This window comes from Hemiscyllium ocellatum, chromosome 17 (genome assembly GCF_020745735.1).
Source record: "Hemiscyllium ocellatum isolate sHemOce1 chromosome 17, sHemOce1.pat.X.cur, whole genome shotgun sequence".
In the NCBI taxonomy this organism is placed as follows: Eukaryota; Metazoa; Chordata; class Chondrichthyes; order Orectolobiformes; family Hemiscylliidae; genus Hemiscyllium; species Hemiscyllium ocellatum.
In genome coordinates, this window is record NC_083417.1 from 53891831 (window position 1) to 53917641 (window position 25811).

Genomic DNA, 25811 nt, shown 5'->3' on the forward strand with positions numbered 1-25811 from the left:
AGCACCTTATCTATTTGTCTGTAACATCTACCATTGTTTGCAGGCACGCTTCATTCTTGTATGCACATTTTAGCTAATACAAAAACAATTATATATTTCCTCCACATAGTTTTCATTCTTGTTGACTCAACTCTTGGTTGAAACAATTATACACTGGTATAAGAGCATTTACTTTGCATAAGTAATTATGATTGCAGAAGTAACACTACTTTATCTATTTCCCACAGACCTAAGGGGCAACTTTGTCATGCAGAGATTGGTGTGTGTATGAAATGAGCTGCCACGTGAGGTGTGTACAATTAAAAGATTTAAAAGATATCTGGATCAGTACATGAATAGGTAGGGTTTGGAAGGATATTCTCAAAATGCTAGTAAATGAGACTAGATCAACTTAGGATATCTGGTTGGTATGGATAAACTGGGCCAAAGGATCTGTTTCTGTGCTGGATATCTGAATGACTTTGATTCTCAGTTACTTCTTCAAAGGATGCCATTAAACTAGTGAAACATGATTTACCTTTGAAAAAGCCTTGTTGTCTCTTCCTGATTACCTTGAATTTATCCATGTGTCCTATTGGACCATCTTTAATAATAGCTTTAAACATTTTCCATACATAGACATTAAGTTAATTGGCCTGTCGTTTCCTGCTTTCTGCCTCCCTCCCTTTTTAATAAGAGTTACACTACTTATTTTTCGATCTAAAGGAATCTTCGCTGAATCTAATGAGTTTTGGAAAATTAAAACGAATGCGTCAATTATTTAATTGACTACTTCTTTTTGCTTTGTTAACTCTTTAAATATCTGAAGAAGCTTCTATCTTTTGATATTTTTGGTTAAGTTTCATAATCTGCTTTCTCCCCCCCCCTTATTAATCTTTCAGTAATTATTTGCTTGTTTAAAATGTTCTGTCCAATCTTCTGACTAGCCGCCTACCATAGCAGAATTATTTGTCTTTTCTTACAGTTTGTTACGATCTTTGTTAAAGTTAATCACAGATGGCAGGTACCTTAGAATCTTTTTTTATTATTTATTGGAATGTATCTACAGGGTTTTCTCGATTTACAAATGTCCCACTTAAAAGTGCTTACACTTACGAACGCGATACAGGGGTGTAAATTTTAAAGATCCAACATTAGAACATTTCCTCTATTTATATTTTATATTGTCTTGCACTGGACAGAAGAGAAACAAGTGTGGAAGCTGAAAATCTGAAACAAAAACAGAAATTGCTGGAAATCTCACATCTCAGCAAGTCTGGCAGCACCTGTGGAGAGAAATGAGTGTTAACGTAATAAATTAATTTTGTTCTTCCTTTCCCCTTTTGTACATTATAAGGATTTAAGACGTTTAACGGTATTTAATTATGAGGAGCATAGTATTGCTGCAGGATGGCCTGTTGTGCTGGGGTTCGGTGGTCGAGGGGAGAGTTTGTGGTTACACCGGAAGGGACCTGTTCAGCTGTGGCACTGCCGACGGTTTGGCGGGGTGGCTGCGTGCGCATCTCTCTGGTTTTTGGGCCGCCGTCGCCGCCGCAATGGCGTCGCCACCGAGCCCGGCTTCTAAGATGGATATCGAGAACGCCACTCAACACCTCCGGGATATGCTGAAGCTGGACCGGGTCTCCGGTAAGGATAGATCCCCGGGCCGCTTTGTTTCACGGCTGCGTGAGGCCCCGGAGACTCGGGCCGGGAGGGGGTTACCCCGGGAGCCCCGGAGGGTGGGCGGAGCGAATCGCTTTAAACCGGAGTCCAGGCCTCGGTCACCGGGATCTCCACCATAGGCTGGCTGTCCCTTGAGGACCCTGCTCTTCCCCACCCGGGGATTAGTTCCTGTGAAATGGTTCCCTCCAGAGTCGGGAACCTGCTGCCTGCCCCTTGTCCGTTTGCTGGGGATGGCTGCAAGTGAGTCCAGAGGGTGGTGTCTTTGCTGATGCCAAGTATTGACCGAATATTTTAAAAAAAATCGAAGACCGGTGGTTGCTGGAAATCTGAAACAAAAAACAAAATTGATGGAGAAATCCAACAGGTCTAGCAGCATCCGTGAAGAGAACGCAGAGTTGATGTTTCGTGACCAGTGACCCTCCTTTGGAAGCAATTTGTGCTTTTATTGAGTATGTTTTCTTAGTCAGGCAGTCCTCTTTCAATTTTGTTTCCTTGATTAACAACATTTATAACAGTCCAATGTGTTGGCAGGAATTTCTTGGCTGATTGTTTTGATGGTTGGTTCTGAAGTTAAGATGTGAATGTGCTGACAGTCAACATGTTGGCATTCCTTCTAGTTGGCTTTTTTTTGTAAAAGAGCTAAGAAACTAGTTATTGCTTAATTATTTGGTCTGCTTTAAAGAGATCTATACTTGTACTTTGTAATCTGAATTGACGCTTTAAGTTATCTTCTGAATCTCTTTTTGTCCATTCTATTATAATGGTACAGTTTCAGTTATGTGTATTCCATTGAAGCACTCTGACTCAAGATTGAAATATATACAGACTCTAACCTCAAACCTTTAATGAATTGTGTGAACTGAGATGTCACTTTTTAAAAAAAATAAAACCTTGAGTTATCTTGGGAATGTGACTTGCAAGAAGTTCTGGGAATTACATATTAATGAATCAAAGCCTACAGCCCATTCTAAAAGATGAAAGACTCAACAGCAATTGAGATTTGTTCAATATATCATTTTAATTGCATGACACTGATCTTTACCTATAAATTCTGTGCCCAATGATCCTACTCCATGAGCTACCTGACAAAGGAGCAGCACTCTGAAAGCTTATACTTCCAAATAAATCTGTTGAACTATAAACTGGTGTAGTGTGATTTTTAACTTTGCCCACCCTAGTCCAACACCGGCACCTCCACATCAAGACCACTGAGCATACCTAACCATAAAGGTATGCATGTGGTTGTGGTACCTATCTCTGCTTTCTGGAGAGTTGAGGATAAACCTTCAGTTCGCAATTTATTTCAAAAACTGGAGCTTGCATGCCAGCCAGTCTGGTATTGATAGCATGGTCAAATATATGAACCTCTCTTTTCCTGAAGTGTTGTCAAATTCTATTCAAATTTTGAGATTTGTCAGGAAGCTGCAGATTTAATGGAGCACCTTTCTAACTCTTCTATATGAAACATTTATTTATACTTTTAGATTAATCACATGCATGAGTCCACTTCCAAATGCATTGAAGGTAAAATTAGGGCTTGGATTTCTAACCTATCTGCCCCTTTCCTGATAAGAGTGGAATAAGATAGGCTGTTGTGTCTGTTATTATACTATGTTTCATTCTGCATCAGTCCATGCATTCGGATGGGTGAAAATAATGTTAGTTTAAAATATTGCTGTCTCTAGTGTAACTGGATTATCTTGTTGATATCACATTACTCTTAATAGCATTTTGCTGAGCACACACTGGCTGTTGTGTTTCCTGCATTATAACAGTGACTACGTTTTTTTATTCTGGCTGTATCTGAATAAAACTTTTCATTTTGGCGTCTCTGGCTAGCTCCCAACAACATGTGCTGCTAACATTTATGACTTCAGTCCCTCCTGACTGTAACGACTGTTCTGAACCCCTGCCATCATGCCACAATAGCTCAGTGGTTAGCACTGCTGCCTCACAGCGCTAGGAATCTGGGTTTGATTCTACCCTCTTGTAACTGTCTGTGTGGAATTTGTTCATCACTGTGTCTGCGTGGCTGTCCTCTAAGTACTCCAGTTTCCTCCACAGTGCAAAGATGTGTGGATGAAGTAGATTGACCATTCTAAATTGCCCATAGCGTCCAGGGAGCTGTAGGTTAGATGGCTTAGCCAGGGGAAATGCAGAATTACACGGATAGAGTAGGGGGGGAATCGGGGGGGATGCTCGTTAGTGGGTCATTGTGGACTTGATGGACCAAATGGCCAGCTTCCATACTGTAAGGATTCTATAAGTCACCACCTTTCCCAGAACATTGACCAAATTAATGAATGCACCTTTTTGGCTGACGTTCCACAATCAAGGACTGAATTTCCCAAAGCATTTCTAAAGGAATCTAGACATGAGGTTAAAATCAGAGAGCTAAATACTTATGTTAAAAAGTCAATTTTCTGGATAAGTTTAAGCTCTGAAATGTGGACGAACATGGGCCCCTAAATGAAAAGATTACCTCATTGTAAAATGATAGGACATACTTATGACGGGGTGATTTCACTGCTAATGTCACGAAGGTTAGCACAGGATAAAATATTGATGAAATAAGTTTTTATAACAGTTAAGAACGCTACAATGGTGTAATATTCGATATTGTTTTTATGCTATGGTAAACTAATTTTATTGGACACCTTGCTGAGATATTTGTGTCATCGATAGTCACAGGTGAGGAGAAAGAAGATTGGAGGTTGGCTAACATGGTACCTTTTATTTAAGAAAGGTGGTAAGGACAAGCCAGAGAACTATAAACTGGTGAGCCTGACGTTGCTAGTGGGCACGTTGTTGCAGGGAATCCTGAGGGACAGGATTTACACGTGTTTGGAAAGGCAAGGACTGATTCGGGATAGTCAACATGGCTTTCTGCATGGGAAATCATATCTCACAAACTTGATTGAATTTTTTGAAGAAGTAACAAAGAGGATTGATGAGGGCAGAGCAGTAAATTTAATCTATATGGACTTCAGTAAGGCGTTTGACAAGGTTCCCCATGGGAGACTGGTTAGCAAGGTTAGATCTCATGAAATAGAAGGAGAGCTAGCCATTTGGATATAGAATTGGCTCAAAGGTAGAAGATAGGGTGTTGGTGGAGGTGAGAATGTGTATAGAGTATAAGCAGGCAGGGAAAGAGTTACATTCTGAGTTTTGTGAAACAAGAGGTTCAGCTGAGCATGACTGAGTTCAGATAAGAACTTGCAGTTAACATTAGGGTGCTGGAGGCAAGGGTAATGGTGACCAAAGTGGGAAAGCAGTCATTATGTAGATCCACTTATATTTGAAGCATTCAGTATGTGAGGTCAGTTTAACAAGGTGAAAAGTATTCATTATGTGAAGCCAGTTATTCATTGTGTAACAGCAGATGGCTTAATCTTTACTATTGATGCTCGCTGACTGTAAAGGTCACCTAATCAAAATATTTGTCGCCTTATCTTGGTGCTCCTCCCTGTAAAATGACTATATAATCCAGTAAGAAATTGCTATTCCAGGGAAGATCGAGAACTCATGTCCCTGTGTACATGGGTGTCCATTATCTCTCCCTCCAGGACACAGAACAAAAATGAAGGAGGTAAAACTATACTGTGTCTCTGAGCATTTTGCTTCGATTAAGGGGGAACGGGATGACAGAGGGTTGTTTTTCAGCCCGGAGGCCTGTGATCAGTGCAGTGCTACAAGGATCGGTGCTGGATCCATTTCTTTCAATCATTTTATATGAATGATTTGGATATAAACTTAGGAGCTATAGTTCGTAAGTTTGCAGATGACACCAAAATTGGAAGTGTAGTGGCCAGTGAAGAAGGTTACCTCAGATTACAATAGGATCTTGATCAGATGTGCCAATGGGCTGAGGACTAGCAGATGGAGTTTAATTTAGATAAATGCGGTGCTGCATTTTGGGAAAGCAAATCATAGCAGGACTTATTCACTTAATAGTAAGGTCCTAGGGAGTGTCGTTGAACAAAGAGACCTTTGACAGCAGGTTCATAGCTCCTTGAAAGTGGAGTCGCAGGTAGATAGGAGAGTGAAGAAGGCGTTTGGTATGCTTTCCTTTATTGGTCAGAGTATTGAGTACAGGAGTTGGGAGGTCATGTTGCGGCTGCACAGAACGTTGGTTAGGCCACTGTTGGAATATTGTGTGCAGTTCTGGTGTTCCTCCTACCGGAACGATGTTGTGAAACTTGAAAGGATTCAGAAAAGATTTTCAAGGATGTTGCTAGGATTGGAGGATTTGAGTTATGGGGAGAGGCTGAACAGGCTGGGGCTACTTTCCCTGGAGCGTTGAAGGCTGAGAGGTGACCTCGTAGAGATTTATAAAATCATGAGGGGCGTGGATAGGATAAACAGACAAAGTCTTTTCCCTGGGGTGGGGGAATCCAGAATGAGAGGGCATAGGTTTAGGATGAGAGGGGAAAGATATAAAAGGATTGTAATGGGCACCTTTTTCACACAGTATGGTGATTGTATGGAATGAGCTGCCAGAGGAAGTGGAGGTGGCTGGTACAATTGCAACATTTAAAAGGCACCTGGGTTTATGAATAGGACAGGTTCAGAGGGATATGGGCGAGGTGCTGTTAAATGGGACTAGATTGGGTCGGGATATCTGGTCGGCATGGACGAGTTGGACCGAAGAGTCTGTTTCCGTGCTGTGCACTTCTGACTGTACAACTAACCAATCTCAAGGTGTTAGAGATAATTCTTTAAACTCAACACAAATTAATATTGAAAAGTGACACCACAAGTCCCTCATTTTACAACTATACCGACTTGCTTAGAAATCCGAGGGAGAAGGACCTCACTTGGTAATAAGCAGTTATGTAACTTTATTTGGGAGCTAAAGAGGGGCAGACTTGTTTGGAGCTCGGATACTACTCTGCCCTCGATGTTGCGTCGACCTGAGAAATTAATTTGATGCCCGTCTAACCTACAGCATTATCTATGTCTAATGCCCACTTAAATGTCCTTGACAGCGGCGAGTCTACTACTGTTGCAGGCAGGCTATTCAATGCCCCTACTACTCTCTGAGAAACTACCCCTGACATCTGTCCTAAATCTAACACCCCGTAATTTCAATCTATGTCCCCTTGTCTTGGCCTTCACCATCAAAGAAAAAGGCTCTCACTGTCCACTCTATCTTAACCCTCTAATTATCTTATACGTCTTGATTAAGCCACCTGTCAACCTCTCTTCTCTCCAATGAATACAGCCTCAGTTCCCTCAGCCTTTCCTCGTAAGTTCTTCCTTCCATACCAGACAGTATCCTGATAAATCTCCTCAACTCTTTCCAAAGCTTTTACACCCTTCCTATAATGTGGTGACATCCTTTGTATAATGCAGTAATTTTCTTTTAATAATTGGATATCTAACGTAAATATGGCAATATTTGGATTCAATAACTTAATTCTTTGTAGAAACGCATCCTTATTTTTATTTTTTTCCTAGAATTATTAATGCAATTGGCCTGTCTTACAAATGTGAATTGAATGCTCAGTTCTTGAATTAATTTATATATAATTTAGGGTTTATGTTATGTCTAAATCTTCTCTCTTTCTAACTTGTGAATCCTGTTGTCTCTTTTGTGGGGAGTTAGTTTATTGAAGGGAGATCCCTGGACCCTTGCAATATATGGGATGTTTTAACCTATCTGAAACTTGTTTTTTTTGGACAATGGTAATAATGAGTTTGTTCCTGTCCATAGGGAAGAATTTCTCCAGATCTTCAGACTATTCAGCGTCATTTATGTTTAGCTTTCTAAATCTTAAATTGTGAGATGATTAGAGGAATATTCTGGATCCAGATGGTCCCATTAAGAAGCTAGGATTAGAATCTATCGGATCTCTTTACTTGGCCAAACAGTCTACTCACTGTAGCAGCATTACCTTCCAAAATGTTGCAAATGTGGTCAGTCCTGTCCAATATGTTAGACTACTGATATCCTGAGTTGACTGCTGATATCCTGAGTTGGCTGGAAATTTTGGCTTGCAGATTATAACCCTTTTCATATAAAAGCTCTCCTGTCATATGATCTCCTCCGCACTTGTAATGTTCAACTCTGCCGTTCTAACACTTTGTCCTCGTGTGAAAACATCATCCTTGTTCAGATTTCTTCTTTCATGTCTCCGGACAGAGCACGCATCATGTTGATTCCTTGGCTAATCAGTACTCACCTTGGTGATATCATTTCCCCTCACCTGGCGTGCCTAGACTTTTCTCCCCTTCTGCATTTGCTCACTTAACAGGAAGTTAAAAAAACAACAGGAATAGGTACTACAGCCTCCAAGCCTTCCTATCATTCATTGCTGTCATGGCAAATTTATGTCTGAATTGCATCAACCCCACTTTGTGACATATCAAGAAGATAGGTACTATCTAGGACAAAGCAGTCTGCTTGAGCAGCCCCATTTATTCTCTTTGCAACCAACTCACAGTGGCAGCAGAGTGTACCACCTGCTCAAGATGCACTGTAGTAACTCTCCAAAGCTCCTTTGACAGCACCTTCCAGACACATGACTTAGAAGAATAAGGCCAGGCGATACCAAGGAAAACCGCAATCTTCAAGTTCCTGTTCAAGCCAAACACCATGCTGACTTGGAGGTATGTTGCAATTCCTTTACTGTTGCTGGGTCAACATCCAGGACCTCCCTTGTTCCCAGCAAAGGAAGTCACTCCACCCTTGGACTTCAATTCCAAACAGACGACTCACCACTTGGGCAATTGGGGAAAGGCAATAAATGCTGACCAAACCAGCTACACCCATATGTCATGAATGAATAAAAGTTATTTATTTCCCATAGTGAAGACGAAGCTGTTGATCTTAGATTTTCAATTGAGCTACCACCTTTTTTTTTTGGTCAGGTTTTCTACATTTCTAGAGTCCTTTGAATGGCCCATTACTGATTTTTAAGGTTATGTCCCCTTGTCCAAGAGATTCATTATGGAAAATGTTTCCCTTCTCTAATTCTAAAAATTCCTAAATAAAACTTTCTATCAAATCATCCATGAATCTTATATATCTCTAGGTAAGCAAGCCTAGTTTATGTAATTATTTCTCATAGTGTAACCTTTGGACCTGTGGTATTATTTTGAGGAATATTAATCTTTGTTTTGTATCAATTTTAATTATTGTTGAGGTCATTTCTGGTCACTACTTTGTCTTTCCTCTTCTTCCAGTCCCTGGAAAGTGCTTGCCTCAGCAAATTTTGATCTTCTAAACAGCATTCTTAGCTGTTACTGAGTCCTTCGACTTGCCAGAGCTTCTCGAACATTTTGATAGCTGTTCACCTGGCTTTGGCTCCTTATCTGCAACTTCAAATTAAAAAGCTACTGACATGAACATATTTAGCTCATATATATGGGGGGGTTTGCGACAGAAGAGCAGAACTGTTCAGACTATCTGAAGAAATCAATCCAATTTGACAATAGTAACAACAAGAACTTAAAAGCAGGGATGAGAACAAGTGTAAGAAATTTGATGTGCTCAAATAAGCATATTAGATATAGACAGATGGATTTGATAAATGTGACCAGATGGAGTAGCTTAAGCAAGGTGCAGGATGTTATAAAACCTAAATCATTCTGCTCAAGGATCAAACTAAATTATTTCAGGCTGTACTCAAAAACAAATTGTTTCTGAAGTCTATACCTCTGTTCACCACCTACGCCTTTTATATCATGTGAAATAGCTTACAGAGTTCTTTTTCTTCAAGATTAATTTGATGGTTATCCCACGATCTTTTCTGTCTCCCTGTAACCATCTCCTGTACCAGTTCTAACTCTTCATATTGTTTTGCCAATTCTCCATGTTCCATCTAGCTGTCATTATCTGCTGCTGCAGTTCCCTTCTGACCGATGTCTTCAATACTATTATTCCCATTTAGTTGTTGACAACTGTTCCTTCCTCTTGTTGCTAGCATTGTCAGTAGTTCATTTTCCTCAGTTATTGTATATCTTCCTAAAACTGGCATCTTGTTCTCAAAGAAGCATTGCAAGAATTTCAAGAAGCATGCTTTGCAAGCTGGCGCTTTTATCTGTAATTGCCTTTTCCTGTTGGAAATCTTTTTCATGTTTCCAGTGTCTTATGAATATTTCCTTCTATCCTTAACATTGGACGAGGGCAGTTACAATAAATGATATCTCATGACTGATGCATTATCCCCATAGTTTAGTCTTTGACCTGTCAGCTGCTTTTCACTTGACTGACTTGTAGCACTGTCCTGCAATGCTCCTCTTGTTTTCATGAAATTCTCCTGTTTGATTGACTCCTACATGCTTTATAATTCAGAGCTTACTTGGAGCAATGACATCTCTCTCCTCTCTGTGCTGTACTTCTAGGAGTCTGTTGTGGAGTTATCTTGCTGTTTATTCTTTGTGATGTACATGCTTCTCCTTGTTAACATTGTCTCCTTCCATGTGTATATTCATGAAATTCACTTGTTCCTCTTCCCCCATCCAACTTGACACACTGAAATTATTTGTGTTGTTGGATTGCTTGTTGAACATTAGTTAGCCCTAAATGAGTTTTCAGAAAAGATTTACAAGGATGTTGCCAGGGTTGGAGCATTTGAGCAATAGGGTGAGGCTGAATAAGCTGGGGGTATTTTCCCTGGAGCATTGGAGGCTAACCTTCTTGAAGTTTATAATGTCATGAGAATAGGGTGATTTACCAAAGTCTTTTACCCAGAGTTGGGGGAATTCAAATCTAGAGCACGTAGGTTTAAGATGAGAGGGGAAAGATTTAAAAGGGATCTAAGGGACAAAGTTTTCATGCAGAGAGTGGTATGTGTGTGGCTTGACTGCCAGAGGAAGTGGTGGGCGCTGGTATAATTACAACATTTAAAAGGCATCTGGATACGTATATGAATAGGAAGGGTTTAGAGGGATATTGGCTAAATGCTGGCAAATGGAACTAGATTAATTTAGGATATCTGGTCAACATGGACTGAACCGTCTCTTTCCATGCTGTACACTGTATAACTGAGTTTTGTTCTTGCCGTGTGTTATTTTCAGAGTGTAATTATGTTGCCATAGCTATGCTTTTATAATTTGTACTAATAAAATGCTTTTTCAAAACTGTTTATACATTCGTATTTAGTTCCATGCTGTAGCTATAACCATCTTAATTCAAGGCAGAGTTGCCAGTTTTAAGAAACTGCAGCTTTCTTTGCTTTGTGGAACAGAGTTTTGATCATTTAATGTAATCCCTTCTATTATAGAGTCAACAATTGATAAGCAGAAGAAATCTGCATCGTACAATGGAGAATTGAATGGTTTGCTGGTTCCAGATCCAATTGCAGCTGGAGATGGGCCCATTCTCAGAGAATCAAATAGTGCGAATTTGGACAAGCTGAACCTACAGCAAAATCAGGAAATGTATGAATTGTACTACTTTTTAAAACAAAGTTGTGAAATGTGTAATTTTCTGTTTGGAAGAAGTATCTTCTAAATTAACTCGCTTTATTCCTAACTACATCTCTTGCCCTTGCCCCAGAAAATGAGAGACAAAACTCTACAAATGGGATGCAGTAAAGACCTTTATTTGACCTTTTAATGGTGACTTCTCAGGTATACAAGTGCATATTTGGATTCCAGTACTTTGCCACTTCCTATTCAGGAAAGATATTGCCCTTTCTGTGATCTGCCATCATTAATGTGAGATAGCCAATCTCAAATCCGAATGGAAATTCTGCCAATCTGTGGAGAATTTTCTTAATGTATAATTCAGTGTACTGCACCAATGAGCAATGTGATCTTTTTTTAAAGGATACTGGCCTACATGATATTTTGATTGTCTTTCTCCAGATACCTTACAGGTGATGACAGTTCAAATTGTGTTATAACTGCCAAAGAAGTGGAAATTGTGGCAAGCAATGATTCGAGCATCAGTAATAAGGCCAGGGGTAGCAACAAGGTAACAATGTACTAAAAATTTCTAATTAAATATATTAATTAGGCATATACTTATGTTAATGTTTGCTGTTACAAAATTGTATGTTTGCATTTGGAGTTGATCTCAGTTTTTCACCTCAGAAAAGCATTTTTATTTGACCTCGAAGCTGATGCATGGGAACATGCAGGCAACAACACCAAAATGATCTATGTGAGTCTTAAGATGTGCTCATTCGGAGCAAACCATGCTTGAAGAATGACAAACAGCAATGAGTTCTCCAGCAAAAAGATTGAAGTATGAAATTGCTTCCAAGTTAACTTTTGCTCCCTCCTCAAATAATTGCTGCGATGGGGGAATTTGGTGTTGGTGAGAAACTGATGCAGGAGTGGATGAAGCAATCCTCTCTAAAAGATGCTCAAGACCAAGTGCACCATGAGAACAAGGACCAGCCACTGGTCTGATTTTGCGAAACATGTATCGTCATGAGTCCTTAAATCGTCAGAATGGTTTCATCACCGCAAATGCAATAGATATATTTGCATTTAAATGGGTCAAATCAAACCCCGAATCCAGCAAAGATTTTAGAGCAGTGGTTTATTAGTATAGAGTCTAGTTTTGCAATGAAAGACCAAACTCAATAAGCCTTAATGCTAAAATTTGATAATTCTTCATGCACACAGTGACAAAATAACATACCTGTTAACCCATGTCGGCCATACGGATTAAATGCCCAACTACTAGGGTGTGGAGTGGAAAGGTTCAAAAATATTTCTTGTGAAAACCGCTAGACATAACCAGATGTGGCAGGAGGCAGAATGTTTAAGACATTTGATATAAAAAAAAATTTTAAAATAGAGTTCTCGAGGAACTTCTGTACTTGTCTGTGACAGCTGCTGGATAGATGAAGTGAAGTTGTGGAATTGATAATGTATAGAACAGGTGTTCTTGTGGACCCTGCAAACGATAGTTGCATAAGTATGGGGTGTGTTCAGATCCTATATTACCAATGAGGTCAAGAGGCAGCTGTGAAGAATAATATCCAAACTGCAGATGTATAAAGTTAAAAGTCACACAACACCAGGTTATAGTCCAACAGGTTTAATTGGAAGCACACTGGCTTTCGGAGCGACGCTCCTTCATCAGGTGATTGTGGAGGGCTCGATCGTAACACAGAATTTATAGCAAAAATTTGCAGTGTGATGTAACTGAGATTATACATTGAAAAATTGATTGTCTGTTAAGCCTTTCATCTGTTAGAATACAGTGATAGTTTCACAGATGTATGAGGTATCAAATGTTCATTGTTCAATGTTTGGATGTGTACCTCAGTAAGCCATTGAAGGAATATGTGGTGAGTGGAATAAGTCTTGGATATGCAAGGTATGAGTCCCGACCATAATTGTTCTTTGAGACATCAACAATGACTGTTGATCTGGATTGCTGCCTGGATCATGAATTTTTTTTTCCTCCATTTGCTACCCTAATGGATCACTCTTTTCAGTGTCATAATGGCTGTTCAACTGGGGACTTCCTTGAGCATGCATGGAATGGAGAAGGCAGGATAGTCCTTTGATCATTGCCAAGGCTCCATTATGTACAAGCGCATGATTCACATTCCAAAGTGCCATATATTTGTTTGGGACAGACTGCCAGAGGTAGTTGTGAAGCAAGCACAGTTTTGTTATTTCAGAACATTTAGACAGGTTCATAGATGGGATAGATATGGACCAAACACAGGCAAGTGGAATTAATTTAATTGTGAAAGCTGGACAGCATGGGCAAGTTGGGTGGGAGGGTGTTTTTCCATGCTGTGGACCTCTATGGTTATGACTCTGGAAGGATTTTCTTTGAGGCTCAGATATCATCATTTATATTCTATTATATATGATGATTTGAGATTAGAATACTGGAATAAAACATTTTTTTGACAAATTATATTGTTTGCCATCAATACGGGTCTCAAACAATCAGATCCATGTAATGCTTAAATTTTAGTAACTTCAATGCAATCATCCAAAAAAGAAATATTAATTTTACCTCAATTCAGCACTCTTGATATAATTCAATCTTTTTATTATTCTATGTAGTTTGAAAGCAAGTAATAACAATGTGTTGGTTAAAAACAAATTGAAGTCAAATATTAAAATCTTTATCTTGATGTCTGATCACAATTTGATACATCTGCAGAGATTGAGAGTTAGTGCTTTATTGCATGCCATTGTTAATTGCGATTCCACTGTGAGCACCACTGAATGTGAATTACCCTGCTCATGCTGCAACTTAAACTGGAGGGTCTGCTTTAGGAAAGTATTCATTTAAGCATTAAAATGAAGTTGGAAGAAGTTGTGATTGAATTCAAAGGCATTTTGCTGTGGAAATTGATTGGGATCTCTTATTTAGTAAAATCTTTTTTTTAATTTGCACAATCTTGTTTAATTAGTGTTTTTATTTTTGATCTGAAGTTTAGGGAAGTGCTCAGGCAAATAGAGTATCTAAACCAACATGTGAATTGCAGGTAGTTCTCCTATAATGCAGTAGTTGCATTCCTGCGCAACATTGTGTGGTAGAAAATTGCGCAATAGAAGTGATGAGGCCTTTGGGAAAATCAGGGTTGGGGACTCCAGTTTAGCGAACGTGTTCATTTCTGGTCAGTTACAGAAATGCCAAGCTGTTACAAGCAAAATTTCCCAATGCGGTGTTACAATACTGGTTCTTCATGGAGTGGAGTTTATCCAGAACCCGGCTGCCTCCCATTAGACATTGTGAACTGCAAGTTTCTTTTGATATGAATAAAATCTTTTTTGAGAGGCTGGATAAAGTGCTGGGATGTTCTGAATGGCTAGAGGTTTTGATAGGTCTTGGTTTCAGAGAGAATGAACCTCTCAGATCTTCCCCCTACATTTCAAAAGGTGACTGGGTGAACTTGGATCAGGCATAACTTGGGAATGGGTGGGGAGAGATGAGGGTCGCTAGTGACCTGCTTGTGTTTCACACCTCACCCCCCCACCCCCACCACCAAAAACCAACACACACACACACAGTCTCTTGTAAAATTAGATTAAATTCCCTGCAGTGTGGAAACAGGCTATTTGGCCGACCCTCCAAAGAGTAACCTACCCAGACCCATTCTCCTACCCTATATTTACCCCTGAAAAATTACCCCTAACCCTATGTCTGTGTGGGTTTCTTCCGGATGCGCCGGTTTCCTCCCAAAGATGTGCAGGTTAGGTGAATTGGTCATGCTAAATTGCCCATAGAGTTAGGCGCATTATTTAGGGGGAATGGGTCTGGGTGGGTTACTCTTCGGAGGGTCGGTGTAGGCTAGTTGGGCCGAAGGGCCTGTTACCACGCTGTAGGGAGGCTAATCTAATCTAAACGCAATTTAGCATGGCCAATTCACCTGACCTATACATCTTTGAATTGTGGGAGGAAAGAGGAGCACCCAGAGGAAACCCATGCAGACATGGGGGGGGTGGTTGCGTGAAATGTGCAAACTCCACACAGTTGCCTGAGGCAGGAATCAAACCCAGGTCCCTGGCACTGTGAGGCAACAGTGCTAACCACTGAGCCATGGTGCCGCCCAGTTGTTGAATTCACCGTGTGTTGAAGCTTCAGATAGTAAGCAACTAAATCTCTGCTTAACAAAAGGCCCTGCTTACTCTGCAGCATTCATCAGACATTGCTGTATTTGTATTTACTTTCGCTCTTGTCTCTCTCTCTCTCTCTTCCTGTTCCCGTTCTTCTGACCCACCCCCACAACTCCATGCATGATCCCAGTAAGCATCCCAGCAAAATATTCCCATGTTCGCTTCCCGCGTCTTAGTTGCAGATAAAAGCAAAGCATACAGACATATGGACACCAACCTGTTGCAATAGATGCATGAGCAGAGTAGATCACAGCCAGCTGATAATATGGGAGATAGAATTGCGAAACAGCAAACAGGAGTTCACTTTACAAAAAAAGAAGTCTGCAATTCACAAATCGTGTTATAGCCAACAAGAGTTTATGTTTCATCTCCTTTAAATTATTGATGAAAAACAAACATTTGGTCAAATTGTAATATATTGCAGGATTGTGAATGAACTTCTTTTCCTACTATAAGATCAACTTAATCAAGCCCGTGCATTTTTAGCCTAAGGTTTTGTTGAAGGGCATCGTATTTGTCAGATTGATGACTGAAGAGATAGAAGAGTAATGAGTTTTGTGGTGGTGGGTGAAAACAGGGCAAGAAATATTGGAAGGCTGGCAAGTTGAGATAAACAGAATTAAGTTTGGAAGATAATTGTAACAGACTGACAAACCAGTGTTCTATATTTTAGGTAAAAATACAACCTGTGGCAAAGTATGAATGGGAGCAGAAATACTACTATGGCAACCTCATAGCAGTGTCAAATCAGTACTTGGCATATGTCATCAGAGGTGAGAACGATTTATATCTAGCAAATGAACAATGTACAATTTCTGAAACTGCATGTCATAAGCTCTGTATTTTAGTTGGAATATTTGGGAGTGTGTGATCAAGCGTTCCTTTGGTACTCCATGCTGCAGTTTTTAACAATTATTGAATATTTAAATATTAGAGTAACAGTGAGACATCTTGGAAAGATCCTAAAGTTAATATTTTTGAATCTATGTATAATTTTAGTTATACATAAATTTAAAGTAATTTGCTTTATGCATTGAATAACTTTTAAGTTTAATGACTGTGCAAAGTTAATTTTTAAAAACGTTCAGTATTAATTCATAGTATATGGTTCGACAACTTTGATTTATACATTTACATAGAAACTAAACATTATTTTCCTCTGCCCAGGGGCTAATGGTGTTGGCATGGTACGAGTATTGAGTGTTGGAATGGCTGAACGAACTTTGCTGAAAGGATTTACTGAGGGAGTTGCTGATTTGGGTTTTGCACATCTCAATTCCAATCAACTGGCATGCGTTGATGAAGCAGGCAACCTATTTGTCTGGCAACTGAATGAAGAAAATGGGAAAATACAGTATCCTTTTGTAGACAATGAAAGTCTTGATTAAAATACAGATATATCTGCCATATGTTGTTCTAAAGTTCATTATTATTACTATCTTATAAAGTTACTTAAGTAATAAATTGCAGGTAGATAAGTTTGGGAGAAGGATTCTGTGACCGCGAGGAAGCTTCGTTATTGTGCATAGAATATATGCAAACTCATGAAATTTTGATCAAATGCGTGAAGATGTGGTTGAATTATTCTATTTTGAGGATAGATACCTGAACAATAATAATTATTAAGAATAGCGCAGATTAGTGAAAGACAGCATAGATTTGTTTCTCTTAAGGTGATGGAGAGTATTAATGGAGTTTGGTAAATTTGATGTCGTCCAGATGGATTTTAACAAGGTGTTTGAGAAGGTCCATCAAATATTCAGTTATGAGACTAATGAAATAAAATCACAGCAAGCTTATTATCGAAACCATAGCAACAAACTCAGGCGATGGTTTAAAGACTTGTGCAAACTATGCACTTGTGGTCAGGTAGAATGCACTTGGAGCTTTGACTTTTTGATCTTCAAGCTTCTCTCTCTCTATCCTCTGATTTCTAGTTTTCTCTGCCAGATGATCTTTCTTGGGGTGATCTTTCTATCCTGGCTCATATCCATGTGCCCTACTTTTGTCCTGTCATGGTTCATGTGAACTATGAGGAAAACAATGTAAACAGAAGGCACAGTTGATTGATCAAGCATCTAGGTAACTTGAGAAAGTAATTTATGGAGTGTCTTAAATTCTAGAAAGCACTGCTTGAAAGATTGGAGGAAGCAAATTCAACAGTAATGTTTAAGTGAATTGCATATTTTCTTGAGAGAAAAAATAGCAGGCAGCTCAGATTAGTTGGACAGTTTTACTTGAGGGAATGCACAAAATGCCAAATGGTCTCTGTTGTATATCTTAATGAGTTTAGAATATCTTCTGTGAAATTCAGATTTTTGTTTGCTATGCATTGAATATAAAGTTAATAATATAATTAATAGGTTATTAATTTTAAAAATGACATACTGAAGTAAATAAAGCAATTCCTATACTTAAATGTTCAGGGAAAAACTCATAGTGCACATCAAGAGACCAGAGGGAACACCTTTAAATGCAAACAGGAGGGTTATCTGGTGCCCTTTTATTCCTGAGGAAAATGATGAAAATGATGAAGGAAATCAAACACTTGCTGTTTTACATGAAGATAGGGTAAGATGAATGGAATATTGTGAAATTATCAATATTAGGATTTTACTGTTACCTTTTGTAACCAAAAAAACTGTCGAATCTCTCTGCACACTAATGGTTTTGAATCTGGAGCATAAATCTTTTGGTTAATCAAGGTGAAACGATAAAACAATTCTTTATTACCTGCTATCTCAGCTTCAGTTTGGTATTACGTTTTAGTGATTTGGGTTATTTTGTTAATGGTTACTAAGGAAAGAAAGTTTTAATGATGTCGAAATAGATGAGACCCAAAGGAGTGATCTTAATGTTTTCGTGTCTTGCCATAAAATGTATTTAACCATTTGAGCTGTTGGGAGAACTCCATTATTATTATTTGACTTGGTCAATTAAGTTTAATTTCTTTGAGGTTTTGTGTTTACTGGTTGTAACTTCATGCAGGCTGAAGTCTGGGATCTGGATATTCTACGAAACAGTAATAATGTTTGGCCCATTGAAGCAACTGATATAAAAGAAGGCTTTATTATTGTGAAAGGGCACACAGCAGTAAGTATAGATTTAAATGAAATCAAAACCTAAATTAAACCTGTGCTTTATCTGTTGCTTGTTTAAATTTTGTTATACTACATGATTTGAGTTTCTCTTGACTTAATTATGACTAATCACATTTGTCACATGCTCAGCAGTAGCAAGTCTGCTTACAAAAGCAAGAAAAGGCTGGCAACTAAATGGAGTACTTTTTAATTGTATTTATTTGTATATATTATCACACATTGATTTGAAAGATGTCAAACCTTGTTTGCCAAGCTTCATAAATGACATTTCCTGGATTGTGTTGAATAGTTGGAACTAGTTGCAATAAAGTAAGTCTCAGATGGTTTGCTCTTGGAACTTGAGCAATTTCCAAGTTCCTTGTAACAAGGCTACTTGCTTGTATATAATACTTTTATAGTGCTGAGAAATTTCTGATTTTACAGATACAAATTTTCATGGAATGATTTCTTGGTTTAGAGTCATAGAGTCCTAGAGATGTACAGCATGGAAACAGACAAGGGCTTATGCTCGAAACGTCGAATTCTCTATTCCTGAGATGCTGCCTGGCCTGCTGTGCTTTGACCAGCAACACATTTGCAGCTGTGATCTCCAGCATCTGCAGACCTCATTTTTTACCCAAATGTCTGATTGTCCAGTCTTTTGTTGCACTGAAGTAGGGACATTAATACTCTTCTATTTAATGAGATGTGGCAGATTTGCCATTGGGCTCCATATACTCACCTATCTCTCGTTATCAGAAGTCTATCAATTTCATATTTTAAATCTAACAATCTAATTGATGTAGTTTTACTTCTGTTCATGATGAAGGTTTTAACTTTTTTAAGGAGAAAGTGAGGACTGCAGATGCTGGAGATCAGAGTGGAGAGTGTGGTTGCTGGAAAAGCATAACAGGTCAGGCAGCATTGAAGGAGCAGGAAAACCAACGTTTCGGGCATAAGCCCTTTATCCTGATGAAGGGCTTATGTCCGAAACGTCGATTCCTCTGCTCCTCGGATGCTACCTGATCTGCTGTGTTTCGAGCACCACACTCTCAACTTTCATTTTTTCAAGGTTGAGTTTGATAGTTTCTTAAATGACAAGGGAGTCAAAGGATAGAAGGATAGTTTGGAATGTAGAGGCCACAGTCACATTAGCCATGATCCCATAAAATGGCAGAGAAGGATCAAGGGACTGAATAGCTTAGTCCTGTCTTTTACCATTAGATTAGATTAGATTACTTACAGGGTGGAAACAGGCCCTTCGGCCCAACAAGTCCACACCGACCCGCCGAAGCGCAACCCACCCATACCCGTACATTTACCCCTTACCTTAGACTAAGGGCAATTTCGCATGGCCCATTCACCTGACCCGCACATCTTTGGACTGTGGGAGGAAACCGGAGCTCCCGGAGGAAACCCACGCAGACACGGGGAGAATGTGCAAACTCCACACAGTCTGTCGCCTGAGTCGGGAATTGAACCCGGGTCTCAGGCGCTGTGAGGCAGCAGTGCTAGCCACTGTGCCACCGTGCCGCCCAAACCATGTGTTTGTATCCTCCCAATGTTGCTTATCTTTGTGTCATTAACAATGATATTTGTGTCAATGGTTTTGAGTTTCCATATTGTACTAAGACTTGGAAATTGTCATGAATATCTAGTTAAACAATTCTAAATAGTGTTTCGTTTCAGCGGATCAGTGAAGGTGCGTTATCTCCAGATGGAACAGTACTTGCAACTGCGAGCCATGATGGTTATGTAAAGTTCTGGCAGATCTACATAGAAGGGCAAGATCAACCAAGGTACTGATGTATAATTTTGGCTAAAGATAGTGATAGCTGATCATGTTTTCTTTTAAAAGATTCAGCTAATATAACTTCGGCTTTTTAAAAAGAAACACAAACTGATAAATAATTAAAGGACAAGTTACACAAAAAGAAAGGTCTACTGTTTGAATAAATGCATTTGTTCATATTTAATTGATTTAAATTGATTGAGGTTTAATAGTGACAAATCATGTTCTTTGACTTGTTTTTAATATTTCTAGTGCCTCTTGGTGTGTAAAATGCCAATCAAACTTGAGAAAAATATGTCAGCATAGTTATGACATGAAAAATCCTTTGATCCTATTGAGTGAAATGATGCCTCAGCTACCGAGGAAAATTACAAGCAGAGCATTGTTCAAAGTTACTTGATATTGATAATCTGTTTTTTTTTTATTGAAGAATGCTCAGCCTTCATTTGTTTGCTATAATGTCTGTATCTTAGTAAAATGTATTTGAGTTTTGGTTTTAAAAAAGACACCTTTTGTCAAACCTTTGGCTTGCACTTAGCAGAGTAATTTGCAAGGATCACAATTCAAGATGAAAAGAAATATACTGCATGAGAGGAGAGTTCTGTTTAGTTGACAAATGCACTCTGAATGGTAGAGGTGTTCCCATGGAGAATACATCCATTAATGCTGATTAACAGTTAACAAGCAGGTTTTGTTTAAATTTAAACTAAGCAGATCAACTCTCATGGTCAGAGCATGTCCTGAATTGGTGAATTGTTATTGTAGGCCCATGGGAAATCACTAATTAATTTACCGTGGAGCTTGTTGAGTATGACCTTCCTTGGTAACAAGCAATGACCTGCCCAGCTGGTCATTCACCCGGTAGGGATTTTATGGACTGGAAGGTCCATAGAATCCCTACCATGTGGGAATAGGCTCTTCAGTCAAACAAGTCCACGCTGACTCTCCGAAGAGTAGCTCGCCCAGATCCATTCCCTTTTTTTTGGCACTGTGGTAATGTCTCCATCACTGGACTCGAATTCTAGTCCCATCTGCTGCACAAGTGTGTAATAACATTGCTGAACAGATTGTTTAGAAAAAAAAGGAACTGTAGTGGTGCAGTGGTAGTGTCCCTCCCTTTAGGCCTGGAGCTGAGGTCCAACATCTTTCTGCTCCAGAAATGTGTTACAACATGTTTGCACAGATCACTTTTAAAAATAAATTCATTCAGGATTTAAAAAAAGAAAATTAAAGCTGATCTGGGGACTGTAATAGTATAATGGTAGTGTCCCTATCTCTGAACCTGGTTCAAGTCCTACCTTCTTTAGAGGTGTGTAATAGCGTCTGAGCAGGTTAATTATGAAAATATCACTATCTCTCAAACTAACCTGGAGGGCTCTTGTGAAGTCATAGTGCTCCTATCTCTAGTTGAGAAGGTTCATATTAAAATCCGACTTGCTTCATCCCTGAACAGGTTGATTTTTAAAAAGACCAGAGCGTGCCTGGGGTGGGATGGGGTGGGAAGCTTGTGGGGCATTGGTAGCGTTCCTACCTCTGAGCCATGAAGCCTGGGTTCAAATCCCACTTGCTTCAAAACTGTCATGACTCTGAGCAGGTTGATGAGAAAATCTCATTCAAGCAGACTGGTTCCTTTAGAGAGAAATGCGCACCTCGGGAGATATATTGCTTGATTTCGTCTTTCAACTCCAGCTCAAATTCGCCCCTTCCTGCTCTCCTTGCCCTTCGCTCACTTTTGATGGTTTGCCTTTGCACGAAAATTCATTGAAACAGGCATGTGCATGTTTCTGTCTGCAAAAAGTAGGGTCCTGTATATTAATATATAGCTTTCAATGAATGCATGTGTGTCACTCTGAACCTGACTAACAACCCTGAATTGGTTGTCAGTGAAATTCTTCCTTAAATCAAAGGCTGATTCAGCAAATGTCCAACTGCAGAATTAGGTTTATTATTGGACGCTAGTATGCATTTTGCAAGCACAGGTTTGATTGGGTGCAATCAGTACCTTATTCTGATCAGCTGAAGGCATACATTATTTGCTATGTTTGCTCCTTCTGTGGTATATGCATCCGACATGCATGGTAACACGCTGGCACTGAATTCACATGCCATGGTACTTTTTTGTGTCATAAGCAGAATGCAGCATCCTGTTAATGGTGCACACCATTTGTGTTGCTGTTGCTAGTAGCAGCTTGAAATAGCTTCAATAATTGCTCAAACCTTTAAAGTTCCTTAGACTTCTAGGATAGCCTAAGGTAGTTGGGGTCCTTTCCAGGACCAAGCATGGCTGTCGGAAGACATTTCATGAGTTTGGGCAATGTAAAATAAGAAATGATTGCTCAGCATGATGCCTTGAACAATTGGCGTCAACTTGCCTGATTTAAAACTTTATTAAAATCTGGTAGTTAACTGTCAATCAACATTAATGGATGCATTGTCCATGATAGCATCTAATTTAGAATCCACTTGCCAATGAATCAGCCATCTCCTCTCATGTATTAAAGGTGGTTTTCCTCGTGAATTCTTGCAAATTATCCTGATGAGTGCATGACAATAAGCTTTGACAAAGTGTCTATTATTTTTCAGAAAGACATGAATTCTGTACTCCTAAATGATTCCTTAAAGTTTAGTTTTAACAATATGCTTTGGATCTGAGTGCAGCATGGATACTCTTTTAAGAACTCTGGTTTCAATTGTGGGATGAATAACAATACAGACTAAATCATTTAGTTCAGGCAGCCTGCAGTATATTGTATCAACAAGTTTTAGCTCAGTTTTGTCAAAGTAGTAGCAGTTAAAACTGTTAACTGTCAGGTTTTTTGAAAAATAACTTAGAGAAACTTCTCGATAAACTATTAAATTAACTGTGACATCATGGTGTGATTCTGTCTCTCTAGGAAAAGTGAGGACTGCAGATGCTGGAGATCAGAGCTGAAAATGTGTTGCTGGAAAAGCGCAGCAGGTCGGGCAACATCCAAGGGGCAGGAGGATCAACGTTTCGGGCATGAGCCTGCCTGAAGAAGGGCTCATGCCCGAAACGTCAATTCTCCTGCTCCTTGGATGCTGCCTGACCTTGCTGCGCTTTTCCAGCAACACATTTTCAGCTTCTGCCTCTCTCTAGACCTGGTATAGTTTAGTTCAACATTAGATTGTATTCACATTTTTCCAGTGATCGTTCTAGCTTCTTTTGTGTGCAATTTACAATTAATCTCTAATACACTCAAATTTCCAGATAAAGGTGAAATATAAGCATTGCTTTTCATCTGCATGTTTGCTTGTTGCAATTCTTGGTCTTCTGGTAGTGCAAAATAGCTGGGCTTTTACCAACAGTTGTGTAGTGTTGAAATTGCATTTTGCATATTAAGAGTTTTCTTTGTGACTTGATTTAATTTGATACCGTATTATTGAAATAGATAGCATTTGATTGGCTACATTTTTGTTTTACACTTCCAGTAACCTATGTGCAATTCTGCTCATTTGATTTCCCCGTAATAGGTTCACTTGTATTAGATTAGGTTTAATTTAAATAATTCCCTCATCAAGATTGGATAACTAACTTGTTGTCAGACTTTTATTTATAAAATAAAATAATTTCTCATCACTGGAATCACTTATGCAACTAATATTGGAAATGGCTCGTTAATATAACTATCGCCTTTATCACTACTCAAACATACAATGTGATTATGTGAGTTTTGTTTCAGGTTTGTACTTTCTTGAAATTCTTTAACTGGAGCATTTGTTTTTCTGCTGCTAGTTTTTCACGAAAGTATTTAATGTAGAAAGCTATGGCTAAGCTTTATGTAGACAGCATTTTACAAGCATTAATTTGCTGAGGTTTCTTTAGTGAGCTCATTAGCTAGATGTTGTGGCGATACTGTCCTCATTCCTCAATGCTGATCAAAAGTTGGGATTGATTTCATGTTACTGTTGAGATGTGTTTAATACGTATGACTCCAGGATATGTTTTAAATGGAAACTGGAGAGAAAAATGAAAATTATTTGTTAATATCTCTTGTGCTTCAGAAATATAATGTTAATACATTTAAATGGTTTTACTTTGTGAAATGCAGTTGAAATGCACCTCCTGTTTAATTTGTATCCTTTGGTTTGTTGTTTGGGCCTTCTGCCAGATGTCTTCATGAATGGAAGCCCCATGATGGCCGACCGTTATCATGCCTACTTTTTTGTGACAATCACAAAAAGCAAGATCCAGAGTAAGTTCATAAATTTGTATTTATAGATGTCTACTTTCCATTTGACAGATGCAGCAGCAATTCTGTACTCCGAGCAAGTGTATAGAAATATGATGCTGCATTAACTTACAATTCTCTATTCAAATTTAGTGGCTTCAAGAAAGTACAGTATTTTAAACCCATTTTGTTCATGCAATATGCTGCATTTAAAAGCAATTCTTTTTGTTACTTATGCTCTCACTTGTCAACCAAAGGGGGGGAGGGAGGTAAAATTGTCCCGCCCTCCTTTTTTTTCCAAATGTCATCTGTCTGCAGACTAGTAATGGAGTTTTATTTTTGTGATTTAATAATGACAGACTGAGTGACTGTGGAAGAACTTAGAAGCAGTACTGCAAAATTATTTTGGGATTTGTTTTTCTCTCTTCCCGTTTACCCTTTCTAGGTCTCTGGACCACGTACCACTTTGAAACTGTCCACTAGGAAGTGTCCAAAAACAGGTTGGAGTGATTTTCTCCTCTTTCCCCCCGTTTCCTTGCAACCCTCCACTGGAGAAGTGTGTGGCTATTGCTCAGTTCCCTCCTATGACAGCATGACAGATTGGGAGTTGGTTTGTGGGGAATCAAGGGTATGAACCCAGATCCTTTCATTCAGTGTTGGAGCTCCATTGAGCTGTCTGGCTTAGCACTTTATTAAAATTAATATTAAACCAACTGTTTCAAGAAGACAAAATGTATTGGTTTCATCAAAAGAACTATGGAAAAGGACCAGTATAAACAGTTTTTTACATGATAGCGCTGACTTTCTTAAATAATTGCAAGATTATTTACAGATATTGTATCATGGAGGAAAGATCTGCAAGGTTTGCATATTTGCCTAAAGTTTGAGTATATACTTCAGATCACATTGAAAGGATTTGTACTAGTGTTCAATTCAGTAAATGTTCAAACTGCTTGGAGTTTTGCTTATGACAGGATGCATTAAAATTAGTAGCTTCATGGTGTTCAGAATATCAATAATTAAGCAATATCAACAGTAACTCCAAGATCACGAAAGCTGCAAGACGGTTAAATATCTTTTAAATTAAGTGATATTTAATATAGGTTACTGTTTTAAATCATGCATGAACATGTGAATTAGAAACAGTAATCGGCTCCTTAAACCTCCAGCGTCAATCAAAAAGACCCTGACTGATGTGATTACTTCACATTCTTGACTACTCCAATAACCTTTCATGCCCTTACTTGTCAAGAATTTAGCTATCCCTGCTTTAAAAATATTCATAGACTCTGCATCTACTCCCTTTTGAACAAGAGTGTTCCAAAGACTTATAATCCACAATGAGAGAAAAAGTTATTCCTCATCTTCATTTTAAGTGGGAGATCCCTTATTTTTAAACAATGGCCACGTTTCACAAGGGGAAACATTCCTTTTACATCCAGCCTGTTGCGATTCCTCAAGTTCTGATAAGTTTCACCAAAGTCACTGTACTTGCATATTAAGTTCTGCAATTTTGTTATATCTGCTCTTTAGTAG

General features: G+C 38.9%; 1 protein-coding gene across 3 annotated transcripts in view; it reads left to right on the plus strand.

Moving 5' to 3' along the window:
- Positions 1-1484: 1484 nt before the first annotated feature.
- Positions 1485-25811, plus strand: part of edc4 (enhancer of mRNA decapping 4) — a 112363-nt gene continuing 88036 nt past the window's right edge. For all 3 annotated transcript variants that reach the window (XM_060838175.1, XM_060838176.1, XM_060838177.1), the window contains exons 1-9: positions 1485-1626; positions 10893-11049; positions 11479-11587; positions 15887-15986; positions 16381-16567; positions 17640-17784; positions 18202-18306; positions 19983-20092; positions 24216-24299. In XM_060838175.1, the coding sequence (XP_060694158.1) occupies positions 1536-1626; positions 10893-11049; positions 11479-11587; positions 15887-15986; positions 16381-16567; positions 17640-17784; positions 18202-18306; positions 19983-20092; positions 24216-24299 (1088 nt within the window). In that variant the 5' untranslated portion in view covers positions 1485-1535. The remainder of the gene's footprint in view (positions 1627-10892; positions 11050-11478; positions 11588-15886; positions 15987-16380; positions 16568-17639; positions 17785-18201; positions 18307-19982; positions 20093-24215; positions 24300-25811) is intronic.